At 37.7% G+C, this 20261-nt stretch overlaps 1 protein-coding gene across 11 annotated transcripts in view; it reads right to left on the bottom strand.

Annotated features, from left to right (window-relative positions):
• Positions 1 to 650: 650 nt before the first annotated feature.
• The window catches only part of klhl32 (kelch-like family member 32), a 41332-nt gene continuing 21721 nt past the window's right edge, over positions 651 to 20261 (bottom strand). For 6 of the 11 annotated variants that reach the window (XM_048151870.1, XM_048151869.1, XM_048151866.1 and 3 more), the window contains 8 exons: positions 13931 to 14038; positions 9998 to 10096; positions 8902 to 9117; positions 4670 to 5396; positions 4498 to 4556; positions 2148 to 2340; positions 1677 to 1771; positions 651 to 1593 (listed from right to left, as the gene is read on the bottom strand). In XM_048151870.1, the coding sequence (XP_048007827.1) occupies positions 1432 to 1593; positions 1677 to 1771; positions 2148 to 2340; positions 4498 to 4556; positions 4670 to 5396; positions 8902 to 9117; positions 9998 to 10096; positions 13931 to 14038 (1659 nt within the window). In that variant the 3' untranslated portion in view covers positions 651 to 1431. Of the gene's footprint in view, positions 1594 to 1676; positions 1772 to 2124; positions 2341 to 4497; positions 4557 to 4669; positions 5900 to 8901; positions 9118 to 9997; positions 10097 to 13930; positions 14039 to 20261 lie in introns of those variants that run through there. The other 5 variants (XR_007178926.1, XR_007178927.1, XR_007178928.1 and 2 more) reach the window with 5 other exon arrangements.

The raw sequence follows: 20261 nt of genomic DNA, 5'->3' as shown, positions 1-20261 counted from the left end.
CGACAAGAATGATTTTAAATGCGCGTTCATGACTGTTTCAGGAAGCACGGAGGGGAGGGTCTAGCTAGCCTCTGTTTTGTTTGACAACACTTCGAACGTCAACAGGAAGTTACTCCACCCAGGATCACTTAGAGCACCTTTAAGTGAAGCATCACATTTGTGTAAAATGTTTTTGTTTTTATTACTAAAATAAAAGTGTTGAACTTTCTTCTCGTGTCCTATTTTTCTGCAGTCCAGAATGGCAGCACGGCTGAAAGGTTTGTTTGAGCTGAGTGGGAATTTCCATTTCCTTCAGCCTGAGGCGTATTCATTTCACTTTTGGTGTGAAAGGGCCTTTACATTAGCCAAAAATAAAACTTTTTTTTGTTATTAAAAAACAAACAAACAAGGAAGCCCAGCCCAGAAGAGAAAAAGTAATGCAAAAGTAACTTAACATTACTTTCCATAAAAAGTAACTAAGTAACGCTATTAATTTATTAGCTTACTGTAATGCACTACATTTAAAAGTAACTTTCCCCAACAGTGCCAGCGATCACAAATGACTGGAAAACTTCACTGGTCAAAAAGTAGAGTGGGAACACTTTGGGAATAAAGCTACCGCTCGTCTGTTTGCATCCAGTGAATCAAAGATGAAAGAACTCACCATTCTAATCATTGCACAACTGCATAAATTTATTATAGACATTATGTAAAAAAAGTGTGCCCTTACATGTTTTCTTATGGAATGGGCAGTTTTTGGTGGAAGGATGGAGAACAGTCAAGATGCCACTGTTGACGCAGATTGTGAAGATGCTGTGTGTGTATTTGTCGTCAGCTGTGATGATACACATTCAGTAAACAATACAGTCTTCATCCTGAGTTTTGATAGAAAGTACAACAATGTTGCAGAACATTAAGGTCGGAGTGGAGAGTGGATTGAATCTATGAAATCCCTCGCACTTCCGCCCTGTCCCAAATGCACTTGCGTTTTTCCTTAGATGTAATTCTGCATGGATTGTTGAGTAAAAGTTGACTGTGTGGTATGAACACCTTTTTGAATGTTAAAATGACAAATGGGACAACCTACAGTCTTTTAGAGGTTCACATCAAGTGTGCCATTTGGGTCTGGGCCATAAAGTGTCTCTTAATCATTCAGACAGATTTACACACTGCTTGTTAAACTGGATAAGCATGCTGCAGCACCATAGCATATCCAGTTCAGAAATGCATGAACGCCAGTCAAGCTTGACAATCAAAAAAACAACTTCTTTTTGAATGTTTCCACATCCATCAGAACATTTCATATTGGCTCTACATGATCAATGTATGATCAACGATGACTCCACTGCATCCTCCTGTCACAATTTGTGGGAGTACAATAGGCTCTTACATGATTCCACTGGTTCATAGTGTGTTTGTGGGAATATCCTCAATGAGTAATGAGTGGGGAGGTTAGAGAGCCCCTATCCTATGATGTGGCACTTGTAGGGTCTGTAGGTTGGGGCAGGTGAAGTACGGTGCAGGCAAGAAACACGTCGCCACTCCATTTGAAGCGAACGGGAGCGTCGGCCCATAAAAAACCTCCTCTTTACCCTTGGTGCTCACATCTAGCACCTGCCAAACAGACAAATGATAGGATTTCAACATTAATTATTCAACATGTCATTCAAACATATGCAGCATTCAAGCAAACTCACCTGAATGCAAGCAAGGGGTTCATTTGTCCAGATGGAATATCCACCAACTACATATATTCTGTCATCATGGACAGATACTCCTGCCTCATTTTGGCCTATGAGGAAAATGTAGAGATTACGCATACAAAAAAATAATTACCAAGGTCTATTAACCCTTTCAGGCACAGTGGACACTGTGGGAAAAAAAACACCTTGTTTCTCATTTTGAGTGAAAGTATTACTCTTTACAATCTTTGTGAAAATTTTTTGATTGGTTGACAGTAGTTTTGTCTCCAAAGTCTGTGCATTTAAAAAATGTCTTATGAGCTAAACTAGGTTCATTTTAGCACATATTACCAGCTTAGTACTTGTAATAATGCTTAAAAAAACAGTATATACAGAAAAGCTACATTTTAAAGAGAAAAGAAAATGTGTTCTTCGAGCGTAGGTGAATTATCATATCTATTACATGATTTTAGTGCGTGCGGTGACCTGTGAGGAGACTGAAGGAGCAGCGTGTCCACTGGTCCATGTCCATGTCATAAGAGTCGATGTGTCTAACCAGGATGCGGTCATTGTTGTAGTCTAGATCGTTCCCCCCAAGCACATACAGCTGCCTTTTGACTGCTGCCATCACATGGTACACCCTCCTCTGCAACATGGGACTACGCGCTAGCCACTGATTCTAAGACAGAGAGGGAATTACAAAAGAAAGAACAGTATGAAAAGTGAATTATTCTTATTTTCAATTACTGTTAAAAACAACCATTTTAAACTAAGGGTTTACCAAATATTTGAATAAATCATTTTTTCCGGGTATAGTTTAAAACTGCACATGCAGTATATATATATATATATTTTATTTTTTTCCTCCATGAAAAAAACCAAACATTTTCAAAACCACTGTCAAAACAAACATTTAACGTTAATTTCTTTTGCATATTCCAGGGCATGTGCGTGTGCATTTATTTGTGAGAGGTGCGTGTATATGCAGAGATTGCACGAGCAGTGGTGAGTGAGAGTGTGAATATACACGTGTGTGTTTGGCGACCATCTGTTGAGGGTAGTGTGGGTGGGGGGTTGCTGTTCCTGGCAGGTGAATGCAAAGCCACTTTGAATACCAATGAGCCTCTGCCTCCTGTTCTTTCCTCCTCTCTTCTTTCTTTATATCTCTCTCTTTGAAAAACACACAGTTGCACTGACCACAGAAGTTAGACGATACTTATTTTTAAGTCTTTTTGAATGTAACATTAAGAAATTACAGTGGTATGTAGAGGATTTGTAGTGGGTTTGTTTTTTTGTTTTTTTTGATTGTTGTTTTTGTTTTTTGAGCCCAATGTAAATTAATATTTTATCTCTATTCAATGTTAAATGCAGTTTGCATGTTAAAAGGCATATGCAACATCATTGACCTTAATCAGGGTAGATGCCATATGTAATTTTTCGCTAACAGATGGACAGCCCTTTCGATAGGTCACAATGTTTTTAGCTCTGTTGTCAATCATTTAGTTGACACAACACTGAAAATGTCTTTCCAAAACAATTCTTGGTGACACAAAATTCTGAAAAACATGTACTTTATATTAACACATTAAAATAAGACATATTTTCAGAAACTACAATTATATAACAAGATTAATATTTTTTAATGAAGTCACTTATGCTCACCAAGGCTGCATTTATTTGATCAAAAATGCCATAAAAACAGTCAAATATTATTACAATTTCAAATAACTATTTTCTAATTTAATTAAGAAATAAGGTACGAGAGGCTGTGCTGCATCATGAATAAGTGACGGCTGAAGGGCGTTGTTAGACACGACGCAAAGACAGCCACACAGCAACCCCTTCCGCCTTGACTTATTCACGATACAGCACTAGCCTTGCTTTTACCACGGTTACCACACAATACAAATATTAAAGCCAAAAATATGTATCAATGCAACTGTCATGAAATAAACTTTAACTAAAAGCCTTCCTTCCTCCGGAAAATATAGTCCCTGACCGTGAACAGCAACAGAAGTTACATTATTACGCCTTTAGATGGCGGCAAAGACTGTCTTTATGAGTGTGTCAGTCAGTAGCGAAGACTTTTATATTGAAAAGACTGAATTGTTGTGAACACGGAACAAGACGCAACTGAGAAATGCTTTGAATAGCACTGTCAGTCACGGGAAAACCCCTTAACTGTTAAAAGGACAAGATAATACATCGGACATTTAAACAGATTTTTTATTATGAACATAGGACTGACCTGAAGAAAAATGCTAAATCTGAATGCAGGTAATAAACTCGTTCAATCGAGCTCTTTCTCACAATACTCTTCTAGTTCTACTTAATACAGTAAGCTTCAATGAACAATATCAACCGAGAACAAACAGTTTACGTTGCTAAGAGTGGTTGCTAAGGGTGTTGTATAGTGATACACAGAACCGTTCGGTGAAGCGATCATAGCCGTGTTTTATTGTGGATAAAACACAGCTATTGACCAATCAGAATAAAGGACAGGAACTAACCGTTTTATAACATATTTTAAAATTTAATTTATTCCTGTGATGGCAAAGAATCCGTGTCACAGACATGATCCTTTAGAAATTATTCTAATATGCTGAATTGATGTTCAAGAAAATTTTCTTATTATTATCAATGTTGAAAACAGTTGTGCTGCTTAATATTTCTGTAGAAGCCGTGGTACTTTTTCAGGATTCTTGATGAATAGAAAGTTCAAAAGAACAGCATTTAAAGGTAATTCATAGTTATATAATATTTTAATTTTTTAAGATGAAGAGACACTTATCCAGCCACATTATTCTCACATAACCACATAAATACAATATGTTACCTGTCCTGGGTCATACACCATCAGTCGATTCTGGTACTGAGCTGTGTTAGTGACACCACCTGCAGCAGAAGAAGTCAACATTATATGTTAAACTGATGCTAGTAATGTTTTTTTACTTTTGGGCCTAGAACTTGCAGAATAGTGGGGTAAATGTGAAGGAACGTATTATTACCTGAGACCCAGAGCAGCCCGTCAGCCACACATCCTGCATGACAGGACAGCGAACGGTCAAAAGGTTGCACATAAGTCCACTTGTTCCTCTTGGGGCAGTAGCGCTCCACACTGGGTAGAACCTGCCTTAGTTCGTTCCTCCCCCCTACGGCATAGAGATACTGTCCCAGAGCTCCCAGCACAAAGTGCTCCCTGCACGCCTTCATTGGTGCAATATCAGTCCAGCGGTTCACCCTCGGATCGTACCGACATGCCGTCCTCACCGCACATGTCCTTCCAGTGGCGTGTTCCACCTCTCCGCCAGCCACGAACAGGAAGTTGCCCATGACAGCCACGCAGTGGTGACTTCGTCCAGCAGGCATGGGTGCTAACTCACTCCAGTTCGAACCCCCGGCGACACGCGTGTGCTCCTGCGCGGCAGGGTTGAAGAACCGCAACTCCCGTACGCGGCTGACCTCCCGTTTGCGCCCGCCGATGATATATAAAGTTAGTGACTGAAAGCGAGGCGTTGTGCGGGCCGTCTGACGTAAAGGCTGTGCAAATACAGACCGGTGGTAGTCCAACGCCTCCTCCACCAGGGCGGCGACAGTGCTGCTGGAGTTGAGGAAGGGGTGACTGCTGGCCACACGGTGCAGGGCGGAGACCTCCATCAGGCCGTAGCGCACGTGTTGCAGCAGTTCCTCCATGTACTGGTATCTGCAGTCGTGCTCCAGCCAACGCACCAATAACTACAGCAGGGCAGAGTGGCTCATCAGTATTCAGCACCGATTCGGGATCAGGAGATCACACTGCTCATATTACAGGCTGCAGCTCACACCATCCACACAATACTGTCTGTCTACGCAGGGCCAACGCTTTGTATCATTGCATGCCAATGCTTAAGATATTGTGTCTCTATACAGTGATGAGAAGACAGCTGCAGATGAGATGGGAGGGTGGGATCTATGAGCACGCACACACGCGCAGTCATGAGGTGTGCGTGTGATGCATACACACATATGCACTCCGGCACAGCCAAGGGAGTTAGACAAAGGGGAGTTAATTGAACTTGAGAGCAATCTAGACTGTTTAGCTGCAGAGGCATGCGAGTACGGCGGAGATGGCTGGAGATAAGCGATGCCACTCTCATGGAAACAAAGTGGCTTTTAACACAATCAGCCCTGAGACAGAGAACTTATTATAGCATCCCGAGATCATGGGCCACCACCTCTAGACGTTCCGCAGCTATCTCCTACACACAAATGGCAAATTTAAATGCTTGTAATATATTTTTTCTTGGAGTATTTCAACTGTGAAATGGTTAGATTTTATTGTACTTACACAAAATGATTTACAGTACACTAATTTGAGGAGGGTACATTGTGTTATTTCTGTGCTATTAGCAGCACCGAATTGCAGAGATAATGACTGCCATTAGACAGGTTTCCCAAAAACTCCCCCCTGTCTGCCATTGGTCGTTAAAACAGGTAATCCTGGCCCCAAACTCACGCCATTGGTTGAGATGATTTTTCTGTGTCAGATGCTCAAATAGAGCAAAGTCACTTTTAGAGACCATTAAACTACTTATGGCATACTTAAGCATATTTAAGGATTAAAATATTTTTTCTAATTAAATAAAAAATTAATACAAATTTTTACTCATATTAAAATTATGTCCAATACCAATAAGCGCATAATTATTATTTTTATGTTATTGTTGATAAAAGATAAATGGTCTGTATATAAAATTGTATACTATATTGTCTAAAAAAATATATATAAATAAATAAAACTCAGTAGAAATAAAATAAAATAGTCTAAATGGTCCAGTTGATTTAAGCAATTTTTCAAATGATTTATAAAAAAAAAAAAAGAGTACTTTTTTTTTACTCAAATTAAAATGTCTATTTTATATGTAACAGTATGTTATGGCTAATAAGCAATAAATTACTGATAAAATATCATATTATATTGTCTAAAAAAACACTAGAAAAAAACCTGATTAAAGGCAAGTGAATTTAAAAATCACAACATTATAATGTGCAGTATGAAAAATACATATTCATGTATTATTATGTATTACGGATTATTCAGTTTTTAAAAATTGATTAACTTCAAGTGAGCATTACATGACAATTGAGCATTTAAAGATCTATCAGCCAATATACATCCAAAATGGACCAATTCCGATAAATTAAAAGGTCTGTAATACTGGCCAATAACCTTTATGGTACCTATATAGTGTGCATTCCTAAATAATTACATATTTAAGCTTTAAGTGTACAGAGACTTCAGCAAAACCCTCTATTAATGTTTGGCGTCATTAATCATGTAACGCTCTACTGAGGTTCTGTTTCGCCTTCTTCCTTTCTCTGAATTTTAGTTGTTGTTTTTTTTCCAAACCCTCCTCCTTTTCACAGCCAGCAGAAGAGAAGAAGAAAGAGAATGAGTGAGAGTGGAAAATGGGAGAGGGAGGGAGAGGGAGGGAGAGAGAGAGAGAGAGAAAGAGTGAGGTGTGAGCGAGGCAGCGTCTGTTGACTGTGAAGGTCACACTGGATCAGAGAACTTCCTCGGGGCAGAAAATAAATGAACTCCCCCACCCACTCCCGCACGGAGAAAGACAGACAGAGAGTGAGTGCGAGAGAAGAAAAAAGAACAAAAAAAAAAAAAAACAAAGAGGAAGAAAATGTGATTTCCAGAGCATGAGACTCAGAGAACTCTGCATGACGATGATTGACAGCCAAACTATATCGAGGGTAGTATTGGCGGGCGCACGTTCGGACTGGCGGACGGCAGCACCAGCCCCTGTGCCCATCACGCTTCCGTCTGATGCCCAAATTAACCTTCTCTGCAAAGTGAAGGAGGCCCAAAGCAGCCTAATCAGGGCCTGATTATGGCAGCAGCGACTGGTTAAAGGGTCAGGGTAATTGTGCCATCAGAGGCCTGATTGTTTTCAATCAGTAGGGCGGCCGGAGTGACAGCTGGGGGATTGAGGCGCTGATGGAGCCGCGGTGGGCCTAATCAGAGAGAGGCTGGTTGGGGGGCGGGGTGGTGGGGGGCGCCTGATTGGTGCAAATGAATAGTCACACCACAGCCCCCTGACTACAGCCTCCGCCCGTGTGTACATATACACACACATGCTCACGTTGTCCGTACACCTTCTTTTCTCACTCTTGCACCGTAAATTAAACAGACAGAGTTTGTGTGAATATGACCTTAAGCATTCAGATTTACTTAACAAGGCTTTTTGTGTTTGGCAGCTGTTATAGAGATTGTCATGGGGTCCAAAAGTCTGAAATATTCAATATACAATATTTTTCACTACCAAATTACATTATATGCATAATTATTTGAATATGTAAAGCTGAACTAAGAAATTTACATTAAAGGATTAGTCCACTTTTAAATACACTTTTCCTGATAAATTTACTCACCCCCATGTCATCCAAGATGTTCATGTCTTTCTTTCGTCAGTCGAAAAGAAATGAAGGTTTTTGAGGAAAACATTCCAGGATTTTTCTCCTTACAGTGGATTTCAATGGCTACCAACAGATTGAAGGTCAAAATTACAGTTTCAGTGCAGCTTCAAGGGCTTTAAACGATATCAGATGAGTAATAAGGGTCTTATCTAGCGAATTGATCGGTCATTTTAGAAAAAAATACAACCGTTTATGCTTTATAAACAAAATATCGCCTTGAATGTACTTTCCGCTTCCGCATTCTTCATAACGCTTACGCTGAATGTCCTACGCCTTCCCTATTCAAGTTACGGAAAAAAACGCGTTCGTTGGTAGCCATTGAAATCCACTGTAAGGAGAAAAATCCTGGAATGTTTTCCTCAAAAACCTTCATTTCTTTTCGACTGACGAAAGAAAGACATGAACATCTTGGATGACATGGGGGTGAGTAAATTTATCAGGAAAAGTATATTTAAAAGTGGACTAATCCTTTAATTACAAAGCGGTGCTTTAATGACAGCAGCACTTGAGCTGCACGAGCACCACAAGCTTGTGTAAAACCTGATGATCACATTGTCCAACATGACTCGAGATGTGACTCAAGAGCAAACATCTGAACATAGAGGTTCACATTTATGTACTATAAATGATATAGACGCTTACATATTTCGTAACTGTTCTTTGTTGTAAAGTTTTCCGAATTTTAAACCCCATGCTGATATTTTGCATTAAAGCTACCTTAGCAGTTCAGAGGTGTTTTGAAGAGTTAAAGTCTGTGAATTTGCGGCCCACACACCTGCCATATCTCCTCCTCACTGAGAGAGGTGAGCCGGTCGCTTTTTAGCACTTCCCTGAGGAGCCGATAAGGTAGGAGCAACACTTCCTCTTGTCTGTTCTTCTGCAGCTCAGAGAGGTGATCCACCAGAAAGCCCACCACTGCTTCCTCCAGGGCCGGCAAGTGGAAGAGGTCTGCCAGCCTGTATAGGTCCAGGTAGTTAAAACTGTTCAGCTCCTACAGGCACAGATATAAATACAGACAGATTCACAGTCTAAGGGGGTGTTTTATTCATGTATGAAAACTAGTTGAGCATTAAAATCTAAAATTAAATCTTACATGCCTTGAAACCTACAAGCACACAAACGCATACAATAATAAATACCCCCATGACTGCATACATACAGTCATTTAATACTGTAATACAGTAAATAATAAAGTTATGATAAATGATTATTGGGACCTTTATCTCATGAAAGTCCACAACATCCAAAAATATAGACTGGAAAACCTAAAGTGAAAAAAAGGAACAACGGAGACATAAATCTGGTCCACATATGCAGGATGAAGAAAGACGCTTCACACAGAGACAGACTGCCATCTACTGGTTAAAATGAATAACAAGTGATGAGCTATGAACAGGTTCAGGTGGAATCTTTTTAACATTTTCTGGGCTAAATTAGGGGTAAATCTATGGAATTCTGCAGAAAAAGGGCAAAATTATTAGGTAATGATGACTAGGTTTTTCACACAAAGGCTTCAGGAATCTTGGAATATAACAGCATCATATAGTCTACTATTAAGATCATTTTATGGTTATTTGTGTTTTTTTTTCTTGGAAGCTCTAGTAGTATGTGTTCATTGGAATCAACCTGAAAAGAGCATATACAACTGTGGAAGAAAGAAACTCAAATCAATGAAGGGTGAATCACTTATGACAGAATTTTTTGAGAAATACTATAAAAAATGAGCATGTAAGAAGCATGAAATGAGTAGAACTTTTACAAAATTATTACTGATGATACAGTAACTTTATATGTAGTACTTGCTGAAAACACAAAATAAGCTTTACCAAAGCTATGCATGTTTTCAAGGCAGAAATAACCCGTAAACACACCTGAATGAGATAGTGGGAACAGAGGCTGAGCAATTCCAGCAGCTGAAGGTGGCTTCCAGCAGACAGGACGTCTTGTATCACTCCTGGCTCCAGCATGATCTACAGACAAAGGACCTGAGTAAGACTATTGTAAGAAACCACAACATTGCTTTCCTCATTCCATGTTTCCACCCATTCCAAATCAGGGGTCTTTAGGCCATGGACCCCTTGATGAAGAAGGACATGGAGCAGGGACCCTGTGTTAAAACTTGTATAAAACTGAGTGTTGCATAAACCTGCTCTATAAAAGCTATTATATTAAACATATTTACATATTTATGATGCTTTGATTGCAAAGCCATTAAAATAGTCATTATTAATGTGTATTATGTGACAAGACAAAAGCTGTTTAATTGGAATAAAAATGCAATAAGGACGCACATTTTAAAAAGAAGTTGAAGAGTAAATCAAAAATAAGACAAAAAATGTTACATTTACTGTGTCACAGATGGTTAGCTCAAATTATGCAAAAATCTTTATATTTTTCAGGCTGGTCCAGTTAAAGTACATACACAAACAACTGGCTCTTTTAACTGTAAGGATAGTGAGCATTACAATTTCACCCATTCATTTACACTACTGCGTGGTAAGATTTTTTAATGGTTTTGTAAGAAATCTCAGTAACACTTTACAATAAGGTTTCATTAGTTAACATTAGTTAACTACATTAGTTAACATGAACTAATAATGAACTACACTTACATAGCATTTATTAATCTTTGTTAATGTCAACATTTACTAATACATTATTAAAATCTTGTTAACATTAGTTAATGCACTGTGAACTAACATGAACAAACAATGAACTGTATTTTCATTAACTAATCCAGTGTTTCTCAACCAGGGGTCCATGGACCCCTAGTGGTCCTTGACATAATGCCAGGGGGTCCTTATAAAATATCTGAATATGAATTTTTGTATATTTTGACATTTGACATGTTCCTATAAAAGAAGAAGATAATATATGTATAATATAACTGACAATATGACTAAATATAGGACAAGTCAACTAACTTAGTAGTAAATTATACTTGATTGCATTTAGTCGTCACAAAGACATTAATGATACCAATGAGCCACTTTTATTCTGGGGTCCTTGAGGATGGTTCCAAATATGACGGGGGGTCAATTACTCAAAAAAGGTTGAGATTTACTGAGTTAATCCATTAACTAATGTTTCACCAATGAACCTTATTGTAAAGTGTTACTGAAATCTCTTATGCTCACCAAGGCTGCATTTATTTGGTCAAAAATACCATAAAAACATTAATATTGTGAAATATTATTACAATTTAAAATTACTTTTCTTATTTTTATTTTATATTAAAATGTTCTATTTTAATAAAATTTAAAATGTAATTTATTCCAGTGATTCCAGTGATTACTCCAGCTTCAGTATCACATGATCCTTCAGAAATCATTCTAATACAATTATTTGGTGCTCAAAAAGCATTTATTATTATTATCAATGTTGAAAAAGGTGCTGCCTTATATTTTTGAGGAATATTTTTTTCAGAATTCTTTGATGAATATAAAGTCCAATAGAACAGCATTAGAAATAGAAATATTTTCTAACATTATAAATGTCTTTACTGTCACTTTTAATTGATTTAATGCATCCTTGCTGTATAATAGTATTCAATTCTTAAATTAAATCTCACAGACCCAAAACTTTTAAACGGTAATGTATATAATATTGGACCATCTGGATCCCTTACAATATCTACAATACAATACAATAACATATTAACTTGAGTAAACTAGACATTGTTTTATTTGTTTTGGCTTTTGTGTGTTTGAGGTTACTTAAAACAGCCAGAGTGGGCCTACATGGTGACATTTTCACAATTGGAGATCACAAGCTTGTTCCAATCAGTTTCACTGTTACTGATATCATGAATATGCAACTGAGAACATAAACTCAGGGTTTACAAATATATAGAACTTATGCGCCAAAGAAGCAAACGCACAGCCATCTTTAGAGTTTTGTGTTTGAACTTCCATTTTTGTGGTAATTAGCTGGTGAAGAGGATTTAATTATTGTAGAGCTCTCGAAAGTTATCACGAGCATTGTAATGTTTGAAGCGGTGACATTAGAGCTGCAACTAACGATTATTTCAATAATCGATTAATCTGTCGATTATTTTTACAATTAATCGATGAATCGGGAAAAACCCATTAATTTCCAACTTTTTATTCAAAAACAGAACTGACAGTGCAAATTCACAGTGCAAAAAATCCTCAGAATGTGCAAAAACAGGTTGCTTTTTTAACATCCGAGCTGTTAAAGTAATAAAAAACAAAAAACAAATGAACTAACACAAAAAACATATACATGTATGCTTTACATCTGCCAAATATATAGGTTTTTTTAAAATAAAGTGCACAAAAAGATGTATATTTTTGTTTAAAGGGACCTGAGCTGTCAGAACAATACATCTTTTTTTTTTTTTTTAAATAAAGAAAAATACAAATCAGAAAACTTAACAGGATTTGTTTGAACGGTAGAACTTCTTCTCTACACTACACTCACTCACTCACTCACTCACTCCCAAATACATTTGTCAACAATAACCGATATAGGACAAAGCACTGAATAAATACATGACAACAGATCAGTGTTAATTTTGACAGCAAATTTTTATTTAGTTTTAGTCATAGTCTTTTGACTAAAATGCCATTCATCTTTAATCATGTTTTAGTCATTTGAATTGTTTTAGTAGTTGACTAAATATCACAAGATTTTAGTTGACTAAATCCAACAGGTTTAGTTAAATTGTAATGCATTATGAATTTCTCTAAACTTTCCAAACCCATTATATACTCCTGGAGAAAACAACTACTGTATTAACCTATTAATATGAATAATATTAAAATTTGAACATGCAATACAGACACAGATTTAACTGCTGTGACATAAAAAAAAATATTATCTTATAATCCAATAAAACCACTCCTCCTAAAGAAGAACACAATGTCTTCTTTTCAATGAATGATATATGCATTCTTTATAACAACTTGCATACAACATTCCTTATTGATTAAATATAATTAATATATAATAAATCCTTATTAAAGCTAAAGAGCAGTGAGTGATTGTCTCTGTCTTTTGTTGTTTGATTAATATTAACCCTTTCGAGCGTGAGTTTAAAATATTTTATAGTTTTTTTAAGGCGACCGTTATTTTAGAACGTTTGCCTTTAATGTTTCCATAGCGACGCGTCTTGCGTGTCACGAGCACTGAACGCAGCCACAATAACACTGTATGACAGATGGATAAAATATTCACAAACTTGCTTACTCTCCGATGGTCTTTCCTCTACATCCGCTCTGCTATTTATTTATTTATTTTTGCTCCGCTCTGCTTCGCGCTCAACCGCGCTTTTTTATACTCAAACATCTCCGCGTCTTATTGAGAGGCGTAATAGTCGCGCGACACAACGAATCGATAATGAAATTCATTGCCAACTCTTTTAATAATCGAATTTTATCGATTTTATCGATTCGTTGTTGCAGCCCTAGGTGACATAATAAATGTTAGTAGACTGGGAAGATTTTAAAACAAAAGGCTCATTCATAAATCCGTAAGATATTACCTTCATAGTGTGGAAATACAAAACAGAAGATGGAACACAACGAGAACAGCATTGAAAAGGGGATAAGATAAACTAGGATTATATTTTAACCAGATTTAGAATTTCAAGTGTGTAAGCCCATTTGTGAAGCTCCAGAATAAATATGATTATTCACAAGTATTTAACTTATCTGCTACATATGATTCATAATAGGGTCTTTCCAGAATCTAGAGACCTGTCTTTGCTTGAAGCAAAGTCAATTTTGTTTGTTTTGCATGTTCTGGGCTCTATGTAGCTGTGTGGGCTGTGCTGAATTTACCTGGCCTGTGTAGGCGAAGTCCAGTGCGTGCTTCAGTCCGACGCTCGTCACACCCTGGAGAGTTACCTCATCTGCCTCGCTCTCAACCATACACAGACTGAACATGGCCTGAAGATACATACACACAAACTCATAAGTAGGATGCACCACTAAACCAGAGTAATATAGCACCCTGTAAATAGCTGTTAAAGCAAAATGTCAATAAACTGTTCATTCAAGTCTAAAGAGTTACATACTGAGAATGAGTCCATGACCATCAATCAGTGCATACTGTACTTTCTCACACACACGCACATTCACAGAATAAAGAGACCAAGAGGCCAGTGCTGTCCCACTGTGTTCTCTGGCAGGAATACACTAATCAAAAGCATTGATTGCTGTCACAGAGCAAGTGTGGGATGGTCATTGATCAAAGCCCATGGAGAAGAGGAAGTCAAAGGACATTGGATCATCATTACACCAACCAAACTCCACTGATCAAACCTAACTGCTTCTAACTGAACTTCCAGTGTGAAATAAAGGAGAAATCTATCTATTTATCTATCTATAATCTAATCTATCCATCCATCTATATTCTGGACTGAAATTAGTATCAGTGCATAGTCTTTTGTAAGAATCAATAGACATTTATTGCAGGTCTTGGCTCCATCTGAAGCCTCGGTGTGCTGAAAATAGATGGTAAATGTTTATCTTTTATCTTTGTCACTTCACCTTCAGGAACTGTTCCCCCAGAAGTACGTCACATTTAACGTGCCTGGTAAAGTCTACCTTGTTTTTCTCTTTTCTATTTTAAGAGCGGCATGTTTTTAATGACTGACCTCGGCTCACATTCAGACTTTCAAAAGGACTCATTAGCGCTGAGGATTGTTGGTTTGTTGACAGCTACTCAGAGAGCTCCTTACTGGGACACCACTGCCCATAAGCAAGACTTAAGGGTTTTTTGAAAAGGAATTGTGGGTAATAAGGATGACTAGTCCTGTGTCACAAGTCTGGCTGGATGACTTCTGACCTTGGAAAAGCAATGCAGGCTGGTCAGACAGCAGCTTTGTGAGCTAATTAGTTTACAATGCATGCTTTATGAGCCATATGAAAATACAGAATCATTCAAATGCCTCACTTCAGTGTTTCTGGCATTGCTGCACAGTGAATCTAAACAGTAGCTGCTGAATCTTCAGCACCATGCAAAAAATCATATTTCACATGAGTTGTGACTGCGAGTTTTATGTCTGTTTTGAATGCAATAGAATAAAAAGACTTGTGTACCACGAAATTAATGGCATTGTCAAGAGAATAATTGTCTTTCTATTGAGTTGCCTTCAGAGACTGCAGAGAAAAACAATATAGTTACAACACTACCAGTGTAGTCTGATTCACGAACAAATGACTCATATGAGTCAGCTCTTTTTAATAAATAAAAAACATACAATGCAAACAGTGTAGTCTGATTCCCGAACAAATTATTTTTATGAGCTTTTATGCACTGTTGATTTTTTTTAATGAATCAAAAAGATGAATTAACAGTTTGAATCAGTCAGGCTAATCATTATATTCAGTAAATGAAGCGAGCTTGTATACATACCATTACTCTTGATTGTTGCTGATGTTATTACTCATTAAAGATACACATTTGCTACACATTTATATTTACAGTATATAAGTATATATAATTTGTGTTTACTCAGAGAACTCTGCTATACAATCTTCTCTGGTCAAATGTGTAATGACATTATTACAGTGTTTGTCTTTAATGCCAGTGCCACAGGCGCAGATTACACCTTTCGCATTTATTCATTAGTGCCACTGAGGTGTTAAAGCTCGAAAGGCTGCAATATCCTTTAATATCAGGCCTAAAAATAAAACTAGACAGGTGCCACTGGGTAAACTGGTGTGAGTTTGACATTTACAAAAAAAAATGTGACTGGTGTTTGTTACAAACCTCACTGCCACAATTCTAAGTTTTTCTGGGTGGTTCCCAGAGTGTTTCTAAGTGGATGCTAAGGTTCTTAGAGGTTTTCCTGAAATTCTATGGAGTTGCTAGGAAGTTCTGGATGGTTATTAGGTCATTGCTTACTGGACAAAGTCAAAACAGCCCACCTTTCTATGATACTGTATTCATGTGTATAAATATGGCTTGCATCCCTCCTTCCCTCTAAGGGATTTATTGTTTATTGTTTATTGTAAAAAGGATCCCCATTAGCTGTGACCAAAGTGAACGAGCTAATCTTCCTGGGGTCCACAAAAAAAAAAAAAAAAAAAAATCACATAACAATGTTAATATGAAAACAATATAGCACTATAACATTATATACATCAATACACATCATCATAAATTAGTCTGAATAAATAATTACAATATTACATTCATAAAATAAATATGTCCTTTCCTTACTCACAGATTTAAGTAGTGCATTCTCAAGTGGTACCTAAAAGAGTCTTTGCCATTCATTTTACGTATATTCAATGGACAATTATTCCAATGATTGATGGCACGATAAATAACAGTTCTCTTTAAAGCATTTGATTTTGGGCATGGTAACATCATCTGGCCATCATCCACAGACCTAGTCACATGAGAATGTACCTGATCACACCCAACAATTTGGTTATATAAAAAAAACTGGTTGAGAAGAATAGACAATGTTTCTAAAAAACTTAATTGTATTAAAAACTAGCCTTTTATCCACCGTTAACCATGAGAGCTGACAGTGCATACTAATAGTATTTGTTCTAATGGGACAATGTAATACTAACTAACTGGGATTTTCACCCACTAATTGTGTTTCAGATGATGAATAATACACCTCTCTTAAACAAGCCCTAAAATTGGAGGTATAATTCATGCACATACAAGGCAGGACCATTAATATGGGTCAATTGGGATTAATTTTCAAAACACAACTCATTTTGATATTCACGATAGAGCATAAGACACATACTCTTGTACACGCCTGTCTATTTATACCTATTCAACCGTTCCACCTAATAGAAATCAGGAATAATACAAACCTTGCAGGCATACTATGTCAAAGGGTAGCTGTCAAACAGAGCCAACAGCTTTGATTTGTTTACACAGTAACTATATTGACTGAAGCTTTGGATCAGTCCATGTTTTACATAAGCTACAACAACTAGCCTTACTAACAGCAGAAGGTGTCCTCATCAGAAACCTAGGGCTAAAATCAAAAACAGAGGGATAATATCTTATCATTCCAGCCTAACTGAGGTGGAGAGCTTCTCAGGAGACATATAGAGATAAATATACCTGCCCTATTTAATTCTGTTCTTTGGACTGTGCACATAATCTTTCCCTCTGTTGCAAGGCTGGATGTATTTCTTCTTTGTAATCTTCTGAACAAACCAAAATCAAATCTCACTGATACGGTTTTCAGGCCGCTGACGACTTTTCATTTCCGGTCTGTTGCTCTCTTGTCTCCTGTGTGAACTGTACATATTTGTATCATGATTGTGCAGCTAAAAAAGAAAATCCTGTCATTGTTTACTCACTACTCACATTGTTCCAAACCTGTATGACTTCTGTGGAACACAAAAGAAGATGTTCGACTGTGCGTTTAGGCTGCTCTTTTCGTGTAAAGAAAGACAACGATGCTGTACCTCTCTCTTAATCTCACACTGATTTCAAACCTGACATAAAACATTTTGATACACCACAGCTGAAAGTAAAAGTTTTTAGAGGTTGGCAGCACTCATTCCTATGAGAAATGAGCAGCAAGAACAATGTGCCTAACATCTCCCCTTCATTTCCAAGAAAGAATGGATATGTATGGAAGCTCTGATCCACCACATAAAAAAAATCATGCTTTGGTAAAGCATAATTAGGAAATAAAAAGTAATTATAACAAAATCCAAAATTATGAGATACTAAGTCCAAGTTATGACATATTAAGTAATAATTATGTACGGTGGCCGAGAGAGCTCAACGTGCTGCAAATGAAGAAAAGACATGCAAACAGAAAAAACACCAGCAAATAAAGAAAACATCTTCATCAGTTTGACAACTGTGGAATTACAAATTTAAGAATCTGTCTAAGATCTGCGGATCCTACATCCTGACCATTTGGCAGGACAAGCTCAAGATACAGCAGTGCCTTTGTCTCTATGATAATGTAAAGGTATAGGTGATACTGCCAGACTGATTGGATTAGCACCTATGCATTTGAATGACACAGTTATGCTGATTAGATCATGGCTGGGAAATGTAGGGTATGAGCTGATTCCTGTACTGCATTTGCATGCTTTGTTTAGATTGTCCACACCTCTACTCTATGTATCCCTCCCCCTTGAATGTATATGAACTACCAAGTCACTGCCTTAGTTAGATTTTGGATGACCACAGCGACGCACAGCGTGTTTCTCAATAAAGAGTAACTTCTGCTTCAAGAGATCCCAAAGTCTCCTGGTCTATGCTTCTGAGATTTCCAACAGTTTTGGTGCCGTGACCCGGATAGAGCTTCTCACCTCAAATCAGATTGGAACTTCAAGCACAACAAAGATCTGATCCAAAGGAAGATCCAGGCTGAATTTTCCTGTTCACCCAAGGGTTGGTGAGTGATACTCTATCCAAAAGAACCAAAGACCAGTACTAATGTGTTATCCTCTGCGCCGTCAGAGAAGAGTTAACAGACAGCTGTAGGGTTTGGTTAACTAAGTTATCCTCTAAAAATGTTCTTTTAGAGATGAAGTTTATCCTCTGTTTAGGCAGGGAAGTTTAGCATCACATGCTAATAATTAGGTATCCTCTGTTCAGGCAGGGAAGAATTAGTGTAAAGTGCTAATAATTTGTGTTGTCCTCTGTTTTATCAGGGAAGGTGGTGTGTTAACAGAATAGCCACCCTCTACTTTGCTAGAGAAGAAGGTTCATCCTCTGTTAACTCAGGGAAGGTTATAACTGTTACAGTGTCTTAGCAAGTTGGTTCTACTCTGCTCACCAGAGAAGGTTGAATACATTACGATGTGTATTAACTAGATTAACCTCTGCTCTGTCAGGGAAGTGTTGAAGTGTATTGTTGTGCCAGAAAGACATTACACAATGTTGAGAAAGAATGCTAGAAAAATTCCAACAACTGAGAAAGGTGGACTAGCTACCCCTTTATGGACAGATAGTGAGTTCAAATCATTGTTAGGAAAGCACATGGACTCAATAGTGACTGAGTCAGTCAGATTGGATTTGACAAAGAAATTTGGGATTCATCCAGAAAAAGTTTGGTCCATTGAAGAATGCAAAAAGGTACTTGGTGCTTGTATTCGGAAGAAAAATATGAAGGGCATTGTCTGCTGCCACAGAGAATTTACTCTATCCATTGCACAAGAACAAATCCAACGTATTGCTAAGTTAGAAGAGCAGAACAAACAGTTGCACACTCGAATGTCTCGTCTTACTCAGAAGTTGGGCCTTAACAAGGCATCAACCAAATGTGACTCAAAAGACCAACAGTCAGATGAAAGCTATCCTGAGATACAGTCTTTCTGTAGACTAGAGGGCAATAGCAATACTGGATTCATGGATAAAGATGTAAATGCAGTTGAAGTGTGTGGAGCGAGACAAAAGGCTCAGAGTAGGGCAAAAGGGGTTGACACAGTTCCATCTGTAACCCCCATACTGCAGTTACAAGCGGTCAGTACCACTATAGGTCCTGAAGACATAGAAAGAATTGCTGAGAATTTGCCATCAGTGCATAGAAACTTTTCTGAGTTTAGAACAGAGTTGTCCAGAAAAATGAAGCTCTATGATATGTCCCTAGCTGACGTCACACAGCTAATGTCACAAATCCTGAAAGAGTCAGAATTCAATGATTTTGAAAGTGCTGTAAATAGTTCTGAGTTTCAGCATTCCAGCAAAGGTGAATTGAGAGAAGGAGTTCTGAGAGTGTTACAGAACCTTGTTGGACCAAAGGTAGACTGGTCAAAGATCACTAGTTGTGTACAGACGAAGGATGAAACTGTAAGTGAGTACACTGAAAGATTTTGTCAGTTAGCTGCAGCATACAGTGGAATAGCTGACACTCCAGAGAAGGTGTTAGAGGATAATGGACCACTGGTCCGCATGTGGTTTGATGGGCTTTCATCAGAATACAGAAATGCATTGCCTTTCTTAGACCTCACATGGTCCAATGGAACCCTGCAAAACAGCTTGGATAGGTTAGCTATTTGGGAAAGAGACTCAGATGTCAAGACAAGAGTAAAGATTGCAGCAGCATCCTTTAAGGTCAACACAGAGAATCGACAGAAACGTAAACGTCCTAAGAGAGAAGGCAGTTGTCATTACTGTGGTAAACCTGGACATTGGATGAAAGAGTGTAGGAAAAACAAAAAG

This window comes from Megalobrama amblycephala, linkage group LG13 (assembly GCF_018812025.1).
Source record: "Megalobrama amblycephala isolate DHTTF-2021 linkage group LG13, ASM1881202v1, whole genome shotgun sequence".
Classification (NCBI taxonomy): domain Eukaryota; kingdom Metazoa; phylum Chordata; class Actinopteri; order Cypriniformes; family Xenocyprididae; genus Megalobrama; species Megalobrama amblycephala.
The sequence above is the reverse complement of the archived record's forward strand: the minus strand, read 5'-3'. Positions and strand labels throughout refer to the sequence as shown.